Source organism: Centruroides vittatus, unplaced genomic scaffold (genome assembly GCF_030686945.1).
Source record: "Centruroides vittatus isolate TY-2023 unplaced genomic scaffold, ASM3068694v2 contig_1215, whole genome shotgun sequence".
Classification (NCBI taxonomy): domain Eukaryota; kingdom Metazoa; phylum Arthropoda; class Arachnida; order Scorpiones; family Buthidae; genus Centruroides; species Centruroides vittatus.
Window position 1 is genome coordinate 2370614 of NW_027120777.1, and position 14894 is coordinate 2385507.

At 30.2% G+C, this 14894-nt stretch overlaps 1 protein-coding gene across 2 annotated transcripts in view; it reads left to right on the forward strand.

Moving 5' to 3' along the window:
- Positions 1-4422: 4422 nt before the first annotated feature.
- Positions 4423-14894, forward strand: part of LOC136986997 (carnitine O-acetyltransferase-like) — a 44955-nt gene continuing 34483 nt past the window's right edge. For both annotated transcript variants that reach the window (XM_067284633.1, XM_067284640.1), the window contains exons 1-2: positions 4423-4562; positions 14229-14438. In XM_067284633.1, the coding sequence (XP_067140734.1) occupies positions 4521-4562; positions 14229-14438 (252 nt within the window). In that variant the 5' untranslated portion in view covers positions 4423-4520. The remainder of the gene's footprint in view (positions 4563-14228; positions 14439-14894) is intronic.

Consider the following 14894-nt stretch of genomic DNA (forward strand, 5'->3'; position numbering starts at 1 on the left):
GATAAGAGAAATAAATGTAGTATAAACTTTTTATTTATTTATTTCATATTTGCAGACTAAAAAAATTACGAGTCACAAGAAGGCGTCAATTAACTACTACGGCGCGGAAAAAAACGTAAAATTTATTCTGGCCCATGTTATAAAAAGGTTGCCCACCCTAGAGTAGATTTATAACAACCCAACCGATAGGAGTTTACTGGCACGTTTTTATGATAGTTCTGTATAGTTGACAGGAGTTTGAAAAAACTCCATTAAAATATTTGATATATTTATTCTGCGTTTATTCCGCTCTCCCATCTTATATTACTTACGGATTTCGATGTTAAACCGGTGATATTACGATTTCGTATGTCCCATCTGTAATGGGATGCAGAAAAAACGTGTACAATTCTAGTACAGTGTTAAAAATTAACTGTTACTTTGGCAGCATCGTTTACAACCAAATTTAATGAATGAGACGTACAGTACATACAATGGTACAAAAAAAAGCTCTAGAATTTATTTTCCTTAAATTTACGATTTATATATCCGTTGTCATAAAAATTTGTCTTTCCACTGTTTTCCCAAGACTACAGATATTCAGGTACAAAGTAACTGGTTTCGACTTATTTCTACTTAAAAAGTGACTAAATAATTAAGAGATTAGGGAATGGGGACATAAATAAAACCCTGTTGAAAGAGCCAGAATTTTACTTCAACAAAAGCTTAACAGAACCAATCACTCGCTCAGTACAGTGGGAAACTGATTTCCGTGTACACCTGGTATTAAAACGAATTAGTTAGAAAACGAATGACTATTAAGTTTAACATAGTTAGATTTGTACAGCTACGGTGAGAAACGTTTAAAATTTACAACAGCCCTGTGGCGTCCTTTGAGATATACTAGTGATGCGACAAAAGAGGCATTTGACATTGACCGGTATCGGCACCCTCGGGATTTGGCACGCACACACTCACTACACACCTACCTGGACCGTCACTAGTTCCATCCATTAGCTACTCGTATCAAGATATTTGACTAAGTGGATTGTTTTAAAATTTAAAAAGTAAAGACTATTTTATGTTATTTTTATGTACGTTTCTTTACAAAGCTATATTTTAATTATAATTTTCTTTAAAAGTATATTAATACAATCGAACAATACATTGTACCAGGTATGTATATCCACCGCACATTTTATTTCGCCGAGTAAGTTTTTATAATTTATTTTTAATTTTAGCCCTTATATCGTGGCTAGTGATTCAGAATGTAATTGTGATATTAAAAATACATTTAGAGAAGTCTACAGTTTTTACTGGCTTATCGAACAAATGAATACGAATGGACCCTAGACCAGTGATTCTTAACAAGGGATCCGCGGCCCCTGGGGGTCCATAAGAAGTTTGCTGGGGGCCGCCAAATTATGCAAAATTTCCTTCAGAATATAATAAAAAGAAAATTGATGTATAATCCGAATATCGTATTGAAAAGTGAAATAAGAAAGATAAAGTTTTCCTATTTAGTTTTTATTTATTTATTTTGTATTTCTTCCTACATACAACTTTGTTAGTACAGAAGAAATAAATGTAAATATGCTACTTACACCGCAGTATTTACTTCTTTTATTCCAAAGCAATTTTAAGAAACTATTAATGCTTGGAATTTTAAAAATAATTAGGAAAAATAGTAGGCTTTAAAAATTTAAATATTTTTGCAAAAGATATGCAAAATTCTTACAAGTGGGCATTTAAGTTTTAGTTTAGTTTTAGCATCGACATTGGATCGATTTATCGACATGTTTCTTATTTTATTTTCTGTTAAAAATTAATGAGTTTTCATGTTTAATTGTGAAGTTTGAATGTTATTTAAATAGATAATGAAATAATAAAGTTATGATTTACATTTATTATATAAAAAATAAAGCAATAATAAAAAAATCAATTTATTATAGATAAATTATCAAATTATCAAATATAAATTATTATTAAAAAATGGGGGTTACAAAAAAATTATGAAATATTTGGTGGGCCGCGAGTATAAAAAGGTTAAGAACCACTGCCCTAGACCATCACTGACGCGCAATTAACTGGTTGCCCCTGGAAGTCGGCTTCTTACAGAAACACAGCTTCCCTGTCATCAAATGTCACGGCACGCCACTGGTCAGAGGAGATGATCTTGGACCAATAAAGTAATCGGTGACATAGTCGTGACACAGAAATTTGACTCATGCAAGGAACTCAACTCGTGGGAATTGAGTTTAAACCGATCTTATCAGAAAGTTTTATCAGTTGATTTTTCATTAACTAACCCTTTTTGGTCTAATTCGTTCCGTTTTTGTATAAGATATAGTTAAATGGTTTGGTTAAGATTATAAAAGTACATAATTCACAATACAAAGTTCACAATATAAAGATTCCGATCTTCACAATAACATTATGCTTTGAATCGAATTCATGGTCCATTATCCGATATTAACGATTCGAAAATTTCTAGCAGTTAATAATAACATGAATTACAAAGCTAAAAATTACAATTACTAAACTCAATCTTAAATCTGATATTTATTATCAACACTTATGAACGTTATCTGAAGCTGGAAAGTATGTAACGAAACAATTTGATTTTCTCCGGAGCAGTATTTTCACGGTTGGTTAATTTTATTGATATTAGTAGTATGTAGTATATTGTTCAACATACATCAGTGCTATTTTGAAGAACAGAATAACAATAAAAATGCAAAAGAAGGTAAAATTTACTGTCATTACTCTTGTTTAAAGTGTTTAAATTGGGTTTAGATCGCAGCGTTTAAATTTCCTTTGCTTTTTAATCTTTACCCTAAACGATGCACTTAAATTTTAAAACATATTTTAGAATCTACGTGTTAGTCTTATTGTACTCATAAAGATCTTTCCATCGCCTTGAAGGATCCACATTCCAATTCTGAAATGTTTCATGAATACTTTCGGTTAGAGTATTGCTATGTCCGTGAAAATAAACGACTACTTGTTACTGCATATAATTAACTTTATTATAATACAAACGTAACTTTGTGCCTCCAGGTCCACGTGTCACCACAGCTAACGCACGACTGCCCGGAGATAAAGGAACACGACAAAGGTCAAAGGTACGGGGTCTCATAACTAGGTCAAGGGACAATTCGGTGTGGATTATCCCCTGGAGGTTTACATACATGACAGGTATACACAATGGATGCTGTTTGTTCAGGATTATTTTGCTTACAAATGGGTAAATCGTGAATGATCTTATAGCGCGCTGCTGTCTCACGTCAATAAATTCAAATTCTATAAATCTTCCTAAAAACACAATTAGAATCTTCAATAAAACAGTATGTTCTCTTCGTCATAATAATTTATTAATATTTTAATGAAAAAATGAAATAAAATATGTATAACCTATCAATAAAATACGGGAGATGGGCGACGCTGTACAGTACCGGCCTGCAAGGGTTACTTTACAGCCTCAGCTAACCAAAGGATCCGGGTTCAAATCTAAGTTAACTCAAAAATTTCCAAAGCTGGGTTGATCCGAACAAGTTCCTTCCTCATCGCCAGCCATTCTCATAGTGAATCTGGCTGAACTCATGAGATATGAAAATAGATTGTCTGGAGTAATTATAAGATTGCTCGATTGTTTGTTTATTAAGTTACGGCAACACTTGGGCGATCTGCCTAGGGGATGCTTTCCGGGAAGTCTTTTTAAGAGTAACTGGCGTTACAGACGTAGAGAAAACCCGGAAAACTCCACATGGCCAGCCCATCCGGGCGAGGCGTGAACCCACGATCGAACTCACAGTGTTCAGGAATCGACGGCCGGATGGCCGAGCGGTCAAGATGGCAGCCTACCGCTCTGGGGGACCCGGGATCGAATCCGAACGGGTCGAATAATCCCCAGGAATTTTTCGGGGGGTGGTCCGTTCGGATATGTCGGGCCCCGTCCCTCACCACCCGGTCGTCCCATTGTGGGCCTGGCCGAACCCATAATGGGCCTACTAAAAGAGGCCCTCTTAGTCCCCAGCCCATCCGGGCGAGGCGTGAACCCACGATCGAACTCACAGTGTTCAGGAATCGGAACCGCTTGGCCACCGGTGGGCCCGCAAGATAGCTCGAGAGAATTAATTATACAGGAACACACAACTAAGATTTATCTGCGTGATTAGTTTTCTCAAGCAACCTTATGCTTGCTTCCATAAATATAAGGACGAGAACAAGAAGCAATCAAGTACAAATGAAAATAGAGTTATTGTCCGCGCGGCTAAGAATAAAAGTAAGAAGAATTAAATTTTCGCTTAAATATTTTGTAATCTATCTCATTTTTTGACACTTATAATTAAAATCTGTAAATTGAGGATATTTAAAAAAATAAATTCTTTATATTTTAATTTTTTTTATAGAAGAAGTAATTTAATACATCTCTAGTAGATAAGAGATAAAGCTATCATGAAATACAACGCCATCTCTTGAGAAATTAGTTGTTTATTTATATATATTATCAGTTTGTTATTGAAGAAAAGTATATAAAAATGTTAGGAATAAGTTTATTTTCAAATATTTCTAAACGCTTGGTGAGATATTTTTCTTTCATTTTTTAAAATGCTTAATATTATTTATAACCTCGTGCATATATACGTCATTAATATGAAATGCACATTATTGTGCGCATTTAATATAGAATTCAATCTGTAAGCCGATCAGGTGATGACATAAACTTTTCCAATTGAGAGGAGATTGAACTTTGAAGTTTATTCTCTTACTTTCGTCTATTGTTCAACAAATACATGCAATTTTTTATTATTTAAAGTTATTAGCAATGATTTAACTGTTTAAAAATACTAAAATTATTCAATTTCGGTTGTTGCAATGTGGAAAAATGTTATGTCTAATTTAATAAGTATTTGAACAATTAATTGGGACCCACCAGCAGCCAAGTGGTTTCGTTCCCCAAACGCTGGGAGTTCGGTCGTGGGTTTGCGCCTGGTTCGGACGAGCTGGCCGTGTGGAGTTTTTTGGGTTTTCTCCATGTCTGTAATGCCTGAATAGGGGCAAGTTATTCTTAAAAAGACCTCCCAGAAGGCATCTCCCGTAGGCAGATCACCCAAGTGTTGTGTTGCAGTAATTTAACAAACAACGGTTAATTGGTTTATTTCATATGATATTTTTAAATAAATCAATTAAAATCTTTATATATTTGTTTTATTTTGAATATTCTTTCAGTTTTGAAGTAAAATAAGAAATAACAGAAATAAACAAAAGTTCCACTTTCAAATCTGAATGAATATTAAATAACGAATAAACTCAGTTTCTTATACTAAATAAACTCTTTTTATTGGAGCTTGGTAACTGAAACTGAGAAAATAACACAGCAGATCGGGTGGCGAACCCTTGGCATGTGTGCCTGAAGTGACACGTTGGGAGAATTGGTTGACGTGTAACATGTAATACAATTTCGGTTCGTCGCCCATCTTTTTCAATAATCCTTTCGGTTTGTCATCTGATTAACCTTTGTAAATCAGCTTATTTACGTTTACTCCAATTAAAGCATTTTCATTTCACATCTTTAAATATTGTTATTCAAAGTCCAAAATTTCAGCACACATAAATGTGTTTAAAGATAATTATGCTCACTATATGGCACATGGACTTAAAAAGGGATTTGGATTTAACAGAAAAATTTTTGTTCTAAAGGAAAACTTTAGAGCTTTTTTTGCAGGTTAGAGCATGTTGAAAGATGGTCAAAGAGTATAAATTATACAATATACATTATAACAATATTTTATTACATCTTGTACATTGTAAGTTCATTATTAATACATGTTTTTAAAACATGTTTGAAACTCTTTAGCAATAGTGGATGCACCCTTACCTCAATTAGTATGTTAAATCGAAGACCTACTGATCTTGATTTGAATTACTGAGCTCCAATAAAGCAGAGTTATGAGTTTATGTTGAATAAATATTAAAACTGCTTTATTAGAGCAGAGCAAATTATATTCATTTCCAAGGTGCAGAGCTGAATGTAACAAGTCAAGCTGTTTTTTTTGAATCAAATTTAAGTTAAATAAAGTTTTTAGAATAATATTTTTGCAATTTTCTGTTATACTGAAATAATTTTATATTTTTTTTTTTTGGTGTTTTTATTTATGTAAAATAAAAATTATATTAATAGCAGTCCAAATAAAAGAAAAATTAAGTATAACAAGAAATGTAAATGAATAGATACAGGCTTATTATTTCATTGTAACATATTGTCTGATAAAATATACTGTGCACTACATAATACAGTTATAAAAAAAATAAAGGAAAATTTAATTGAATGCATCCAGACACAAAAATATTTTAAATTGAGGAAAGTGTTTAATATATAATTTAATATATATTTGAAATTGAGGAAAGAATACATGAATATTGTATTGCTTATTAGTAATACGATGTCAATTATATTTAAATAAAATTCTTTGCAAACTTTAAACTGGAATTAGCAGATTTTAATTCTTAAAATTTCAAATATCCATCATAACAATAATCTCAAATTTTGAGACAGACCAATTACATTTCTAAATTATGACTACGAAACATCACTAAAAGTCTTATCAATATTCTTGGAGAATATATCTTAAAATTCAATACCAAAACAAGAAATAGATTACTGGAAATCAAACATTTTCAGTCTATTTATAGATCATAAGGATATATTCAAAATTCAAAATAGAAACATTTTAGAACAACAATCAAATTACAAAATTCCGAGTGATATTTTTTGGTATATGCTGATGATCTATAAACTTAAAATTCTTGATTTCTAAACATCTATTACTTTATTAGTGTTGAATTTTATGTTAAGTGCATAAAGCAATCATTTAAACAAAATATATCATGCCCAACAAATCTAGAATTCCTAACAGAAGCATCCATCATAACTATGGTGACCATATGTCCTTTATTTCACTGCTCTGTCCTCTAACTTTATTTATTTTCTAAAATAGGCATTTGTCCTTTTACTTTGTAAAGTTGACACAAAGTTTAAAAAAATTTTTTTTAATAATATATTGAACAAGTTAGTTTTGTGTACACCATCACAACCAGTGTTGTCATTGTGTTGTACATTGCTACATAGAGTGTGATAGTGCAGTATGTCGCCAACTGAACGGCCCTTTGACAGTACCAGGGGGTGGACATTCTTATGGGGATTTTTGTGATAGTTTTTTAACTCTCTAGTTCAGTGGTTCCCAACCTTTTTTTAATTGTGACCCTTTTTAGTTTTTTAAAAATGTTCGCGACTCCCCTTTCGCATCCATCATATTTGATCAATAAAACAAAAAATAAAAGGTTTGACAAAATATATTTTAGGACTTAACAATAGTGATGATATTTTTTATTAAGTATTAATTATTAATGTGATGATTGAGCTTGCATCTGCTTAACTTCGGACTATAGAGCTAGTGGAAGGAACGACGAAACTAGATTGAGGCGCCTCTACCGGCGACGCCGAGTAACAGAATCGGGGCTACAAAGCACCACTAAAAGTATGACGTGCAAAATGGTCTTGTTAACGGAGGTCTCTACTATACCCGGCTAGTTTGCCACAATCTAATTTCACCAGGCATAAGGAGAGGTGCGGGCGCCAGCTGCCCACTGATTACGTCGCATATCTCACGTGTTGCCAAGCATAAATAAATTATTAACATTAAGGCGACCCACTGGTTGGGAACCGTTGCTCTAGTTGGTGGATGATACACTTTCAGTGTTGGTGAGCATTCGTCGCCACTTGTCAGCAATCTTCGGGGGCTTGAGCATGTGACATTTTTACTGTTGAGTTTACCTTCTCTTCATAGTACACTTCTTTTCTCTGGACAGTACACACGTGGATCTCGCATCAGTTACTACACTTTTACGCGACATTAATTAGTTATGCAGGGACTGCATGTGAGTTTTTAGTCTGTTATTTCTAATTTTTCATATTTAGGTATTATTTAATTTATATTTTGTAGATCATTTATCATGGCACCCAAAAGAAAATGCATTTTTAATCAAACATTACAAGAAGAATTTCCATTTATTAAAAAAGGAATAATGGATAGTGACATCAAATGCAACAAATGTTAGGCAAGCTTTAATATTGCAAATGTGGCAAATCAGTAATTGCATAACATATTCAGACAGCAAAACACAAAGAAGTGGACATCCAGCTTCAATAAACATATTGTTAAACTCATTTTTCGTTAATAAAAATTCCAATGACAACCTAAAAGCTTTAGCACTAAAAGAGGCATCTTGGTGTTATCACTCAATACAACATAATACAATTCATTTCAATCAAATGACTGCTCTTTTAAATTAATTAAGAAATGTTTTGAGGAAAAATATTGTGCAAGAACAAAAACGGAAACAATCATTTGTAATGTTTTCACACCATATTCTTTTGAATCAATTAAAACTGACTTAAGCAAAACAGATTATATAACTGTTTATTTGGATTGTTCGAATCATGGTAATACTAAATTGTGCACAATTCTGGTCAGATATTTTTTACCCAATTGCGCTGTCAGAGTAAAAGTTTTGAATATAAATAATTTTTCTGGAGAAACTTCAGATATATTAACAAATTGCATCAAGGAATCACTGTCAAAATTTGAAATTAGTAATAAATTACTTGCTTTGTGTGCTGACAATACCAACAGCAATTTTGGTGGTGCCCAGAGAAAAGGAAAGAATTATGTTTTATTTAAAATGTAACAATCAAGTAAACATAAATTGATAGGAGTTAATTGTGCTGCCCACATTTTGAACAATTGCATAAGCACTGCTGTAGATTGTCTTCCGATAGATATTGAAGTGATATTAGTAAACATTTATTCACATTTCTTTATTTACACAATACGAATAGAAGATTTGAAAGAATTTTGTGATAATGCAGAGGTTCAATATAAAAAGCTTCTTGGTTACAGCAAAACACACTGGCTAACTCTTTTACCAGCTTTAGATAGAATTTTACAACTATTTAATCCATTAAAATCATACTTTTCGATCTGAAAAAATGTCCCACAATTCTGAAAAACTTTTTCAATGAAATATTAGCAGAGGAATGGTTATTATTTATTCAGAACCAAGTCTCAATATTTCACCAATATATATTGAAAGTTGAACCACAAGAAAAATCTCAATTTGCAAAACATCCATACTTCTAAAGGAATTAAAGCTAAAGTTAGTTGAAAGAAAAAATGAGGGGTTTCTTTCTATTGTTATTAGAAAAGTGATTTTAGCTGTTAGAAAAATCAGAAAATATACAAGCCAAAAAATTCAAAGATGCTGTGTACACATTTTATCAAATGTACATAGATTATTTAAATAATTGTGACATGTGTTTTATTTAAATAGAGGTGTTTGAATGGGTCACATTACACGAAATCCCTTTGTGGGTGGAGGTAGAGGAATCAAATAAGTAGAACTAAATTTATCTGTTATGCTGATAATATAAATTTCCTTATAACTGATTAACACTCTTTTTTCAAAACCAAAGAAATGCCATATTTAACTTGTGTTTTTTTTTTTTTTTTGTGGTTTTAGGCCCTTTACCACTCTGAGAGCACAAAAAGGCCAACATTTAACTTGTGTATAACTTATGGGTTATCTGAGTTTAAATGCCAATTTGAAAGGAATGCAAATTATGCAATTGGGTGAGTTATATACAAATTTTAAATTGCAGTCAAAGACTTGCTGTTATAGAGTAATGTTTGATCCATAGGTAGTCTGCTTATATAGTAGGGTGAGTTATGCAAAGATTTTATTTTTGTTTTACCAATTTTCTATATGGTATATGCCGTTAAAGGTTACATGTATAAAAATATGGTAACTGCAGATTTCTGTAAACTGATTGGTACCAAATAAAATGTTCAAAAAAGTAAAATCATTAATATCACTGGTACCTGAAAACTGACCAAACTCTTGCTAATCAAATTAAAACAATAGATAAGAAAAATATTAGAGAACTTTTGTGAAAAGCTCAAATAAAAACTAGGACCAAATCATAAAAATAGTAATGATACAATAAACAAATGGAAAAATAGATGGTTTTATCTCCCAGAGAGAAAGTCTATTATTATCATCATCTACTCAGCAAACTTATTTATCATCTGTAATATAATAGATTCGAGAAAACCAAATTTACAATGTGGAAACTATACTATGCAGATATTTCTGGCAGACAAAACTTGAGCAAATTTCCTGTGCCACAGTTCAAAATATATAATGGTGTTGGTGAACAATGAATTATGATATTTTTTGATATTAGAGAATCATCAATATTGAAATTTTTCAAACTACACAAACTGTAATGCCAAACTGTAGAATTTGTGATAAATTGTCCCAATAAAGGATCTATTGAACTACTTTGTTGGCACTGTAGCCTGGAAGTTAAATAACAGAAATTGACCAGATAAATTAACAGATTTTCTGTAGAAAATGGAAGAAGATAAAACAATATTTGCAATAATTGAAATAAAATGAACCTGTCCATTGCCTTTTTTTATGAATGTAAAAATAGAAAAGGTGTTTCAGTAGAGATGGATTGAGAAAATATTTAGAACTTTCATTACCTGGAAAAATACTGAATTTTACACATAATACAAAACTAATTATATATATCATATAGTGTTCACTAAATGAAAACTATGGATTTGCAGGTGCAAGGAACTACAATAAAAAGCAAATGCATTCCAAGACTAATCAAAACAAAAATTCCGGAAGCATTAGAATGAGAAATACATGCAGATAAACAAATTCTACTGAAAATGAATTTAACTTAGGCCTACTGTACAAGAAGATATAATATAATAAATGCAACAGGGAAGAAAAATTAAAATTGAAAATTATTCATATACAAGGACAGCAAATATGTAAGTGAGTAAAAGAACAAAGGTCATCTCCGCAAAACAATTGAGAAAACTAGGCATTGTTTACTAAATAATTTAAGCCTAATCTTAGAAAAATTAATGTAACCATTGAAAAATAATGACATAAAGTAAAATAAAAATGTAAAACAATAAAAATATCATAACCTAAATAGACTTTTTGATGTGTAAAAAAACTGAGCAAATTAACTCCTTGTAAAAAACTCGTGAAAATTATGAGCCTCTGTTAAATTTTTGTCAATAAAAAATGTTTAAAAAATTATATTCTAGTAAATAATAAAAATTGATTATATCACAACTAATTAATTATTTTCATTTTCAATAATTTTTAAATACTGGTGTATATGAAGAAATATTTTGTAAATAGTTTTTCCTAAAAAACAGAATAAAGTAAGTTTATTTTGAATAAAATTTGTTTACAAAATTATTCATTGCAAATGTTTAAAGTGTTAGTAAGTTTCAGTAATTGTAATAAATTTTTTATTAGTAGGCCTATTTGTTTTATAAATTTTATTTAGTTTAAAATTTTTTAAGCAATTTAATCTATAAAACACATTTATCTGTCCCTTGTTGATTAGTAACTCCATTTTGTGTTATAAGTAAAATACCATTGTGAGTAATAAATAAAATTTAAGGGGTTAAAATTTATTATTGAATAAAACGTTTTGAGACAATTTGCATCTTGTCATCAGTTACTAATGATAATAAATATCTTTTGAAATAAAATACAGAACATAAAGTACTGATTTGTATTTTATAATGGTCAGTGTTGTTCTTAAGGTCTGATCAGACAATTAGACAAAAATCATCATTAAAATATTTTAATATCTGATCAGACATTACTTATTCTGGCAACTTTACAAAGTGAGTTATATGTTTTGGCTAAATGCCTTTATCAGACTACGATAAAGTTGCAAGCTTTTATTAAATAACAATTTTAAAATGTTTAAAAAAAAAAATAATACAAGGAAACTACAATTATTTAATCAATGTTTTCAAAGCACGAGAATACAAATGTATAAATGCCATGACATTCAGTTGTGAAATACAGTGTGAGTCTAAAAACCTTACACATTAAAACATATAAAAATAATAAAAGTTAAATATTACTATTTTTTCTCTTGATTTTCAACGTCATGAAAAAATTTAAAAGTGGTGTTACTCATAATTTTAAAATTGCCAATGTTATAGTTTTAAATGTATTTGTTTGAACTAGAAAATATTTTTAGACTAATTAAATGGTTACTCTCTAACTTTGTCATTATTTCTACTCATTAAGAAATTATAACATAAATGACCTTGAAATGATTTTCAAGGTCTTTTATGTTATAACTTCTCAAAAAGTTCTCATCCAAATCTTCATGCATGGCATCCTATGTAACTACATTACAAAATCAATATATCATCAGTACTTTTGGAATGAAAAAGGTGCAAGGGAAATTTGACTGACCATATGTATCTACTTGTTTATCATATGGACTGTTTATTACGAAACTGGTGTAAGTCCATTTTTGGAAAAAATTGAAAAAAACAATAATTTAGAAATAATTTAGTGTGATCTTTTTATTATAGACAATTTACAGTATATATTTTAGAATATCCATATTCTTTAATCAGTTGAAATGTATTGGTAAACAAAATTACATAATCATTTACTATAAAAGTGTTACAGGTCTGTTTAAACACCAGATAAGCCAAGAGTAAAATTAGAAAATTAGAAGGGAATTTTACAAATAGACTCTGAAAGTGATACAAAAATGTATGTGTTTATAAAAAATTTCTAATTTTCTAATTTTTTATAAAATGTTGATGGAGGAAATTGAATTTAAAATTTTGCCAAGATTTATCACAAATCAGATAAAGCAGACTGCCAAGGTTTGGAAACATCGTACTAACATCTTTATACAGGATTGTTCAAAAGTAATGCACCAGTGTGTGCTTCCATGCATAGCATGTATGTATGTAGTACTGTACCATGTGGGGCACTGTCCAGGGAACATATAATTTATGGTGTAAATTGTCATACAAGTAATCATCAAGTTATCTTTAAAGTTAATTATTATTAACAATGCTGAGCTGCAATTTTTAATCATATTTTTAATTTATTTAATTTAAAATATATGCTCTCCACCTCAAATTAGTAGAATTTTGCCCCTGTACATCATACTTTGCTGCTAGCAATGGAATGGTTGTGCCAGTCATCTAACTCCTTTTATGGAGAAATTTTTGAATTGAAATAACTATATATGAACTTCCAGTTTTCACCAGAAGTTTGTATATAGTTAATTGGAGCTTACTGCCCCTAAGCTTTCCATATCTGGTCTCCATTCATCTATCTAACTCCATTCTTGAGATTAAAGAAAGACAGATGGACAGATGACAGTGCAAATGTATAGATCTACAATTTCTTCAAATTGCAGCCCAATTACTTAATGAATGTATAACTTAGAAAATTACATGTAACTATTTTATTACAATATAACACACAAACTAATCAGTACTATATATCTTGATGATTACATGTTATAACAATTTACACTGTTCCAGTGACAGTGCTTTACATAATACATACATCAGTGTTACAAATGCCTGTATGAAAAATGTTAGATTCATTATATCCAAAAAATATAAAGATGATGCAGATATTGTGTCACATACTTCCTAGTAACTAATCATGAATATTTCAAAACACTTCCACATAAACAATCTAAAATGAAAAACAGAATCTAATGTTAAATGTATAATCAAAATATAATTTAACAATTAGTAAATAAATGAGCAAAATTAACTGAAACAATAACTATAACTAAGTACACCAATCAAAATCTTGACAATCCAGTAAATAATTTAATGTAAATTTAATAAACATTTATGACTTTATGCGAAAAGCAGATCTCACAAGATCTGCTGTATCTGTAAGGTCATAAATTTATCTTATAGATAAATTATAAGATGACATTTTAAAAATTTAGTTAATATCCTTTAGAATCTGCAATGAATATTATAAACACTATATATACAGTTGGAATTATTATATTACTAATCAAAGTACCATTCACACATTTCCAGCAGCCACCCAACATTGCAAAATTGAATGTGAATAGGACCAAATGCATTTGCACTTAAAATTTTGAAACGTCAAATGGCTGCTGGAAACATGTGAAAGGAACTTTTGATTAGGAATGTTATACAACAGAGAAAATGACAAAATTTGATTATATTAAATTTTATTTTTAATATTGTAATTTTATAATTACAATTAAATATAATTTTATTAAAGATTGAATGTTAATATTTTAATGATTGAAAATAATTTATTTTCAGTTTGTTCATTTTAAAAGAATAGATCAGTTAAAATGCTCTTTAGCATCAAGTCCTTTATCATCAGTAACTAGTAATAAACAAGGACAAATGCTCCTTTACCAGAACTCACTTCCTTCACTTCCAGTTCCACCTTTGCATCCAACTTTAGAAAAATATTTGCTTTCAGTACGTCCATTATTAAATGAAGAAGAATATCATCAAACTGAAAAAGTAAGTAGACTATTTATTATGTGAAATTTTACTGATAATATATTAAAAAAATTTTTCATCTGAAATTTTCTTCTTGAGAATTACCCATATAAAATTTATTTTTGAGTTTGATTCTTTAAATTTATATTTACAAATAGGAAATTTTTAAATAACTTTTTTTAATATATACAGGATGTTGCAAATAAAGTGAACCAGTCCCATAATTTGGATATAACTAAAGATAGGAGGATAGGACTAATTATGGTCAAACGGATGATGTCCAAAAGTTAATGAGTGTGTGTATTAGAGACGTTTGGTTATGGTGACCTATGGAGAGGTTTCTTGCCATAGTTTAATGATCCATGGGTTCAAAAATGGTGCTTAGAAAGAACATTAAAATCTAAACAACACTTACTCTGAGGTAATTTTTGACACTTGCAGTGTTGCCAAGTAAACATAAACAGGCAAGTCATGAAT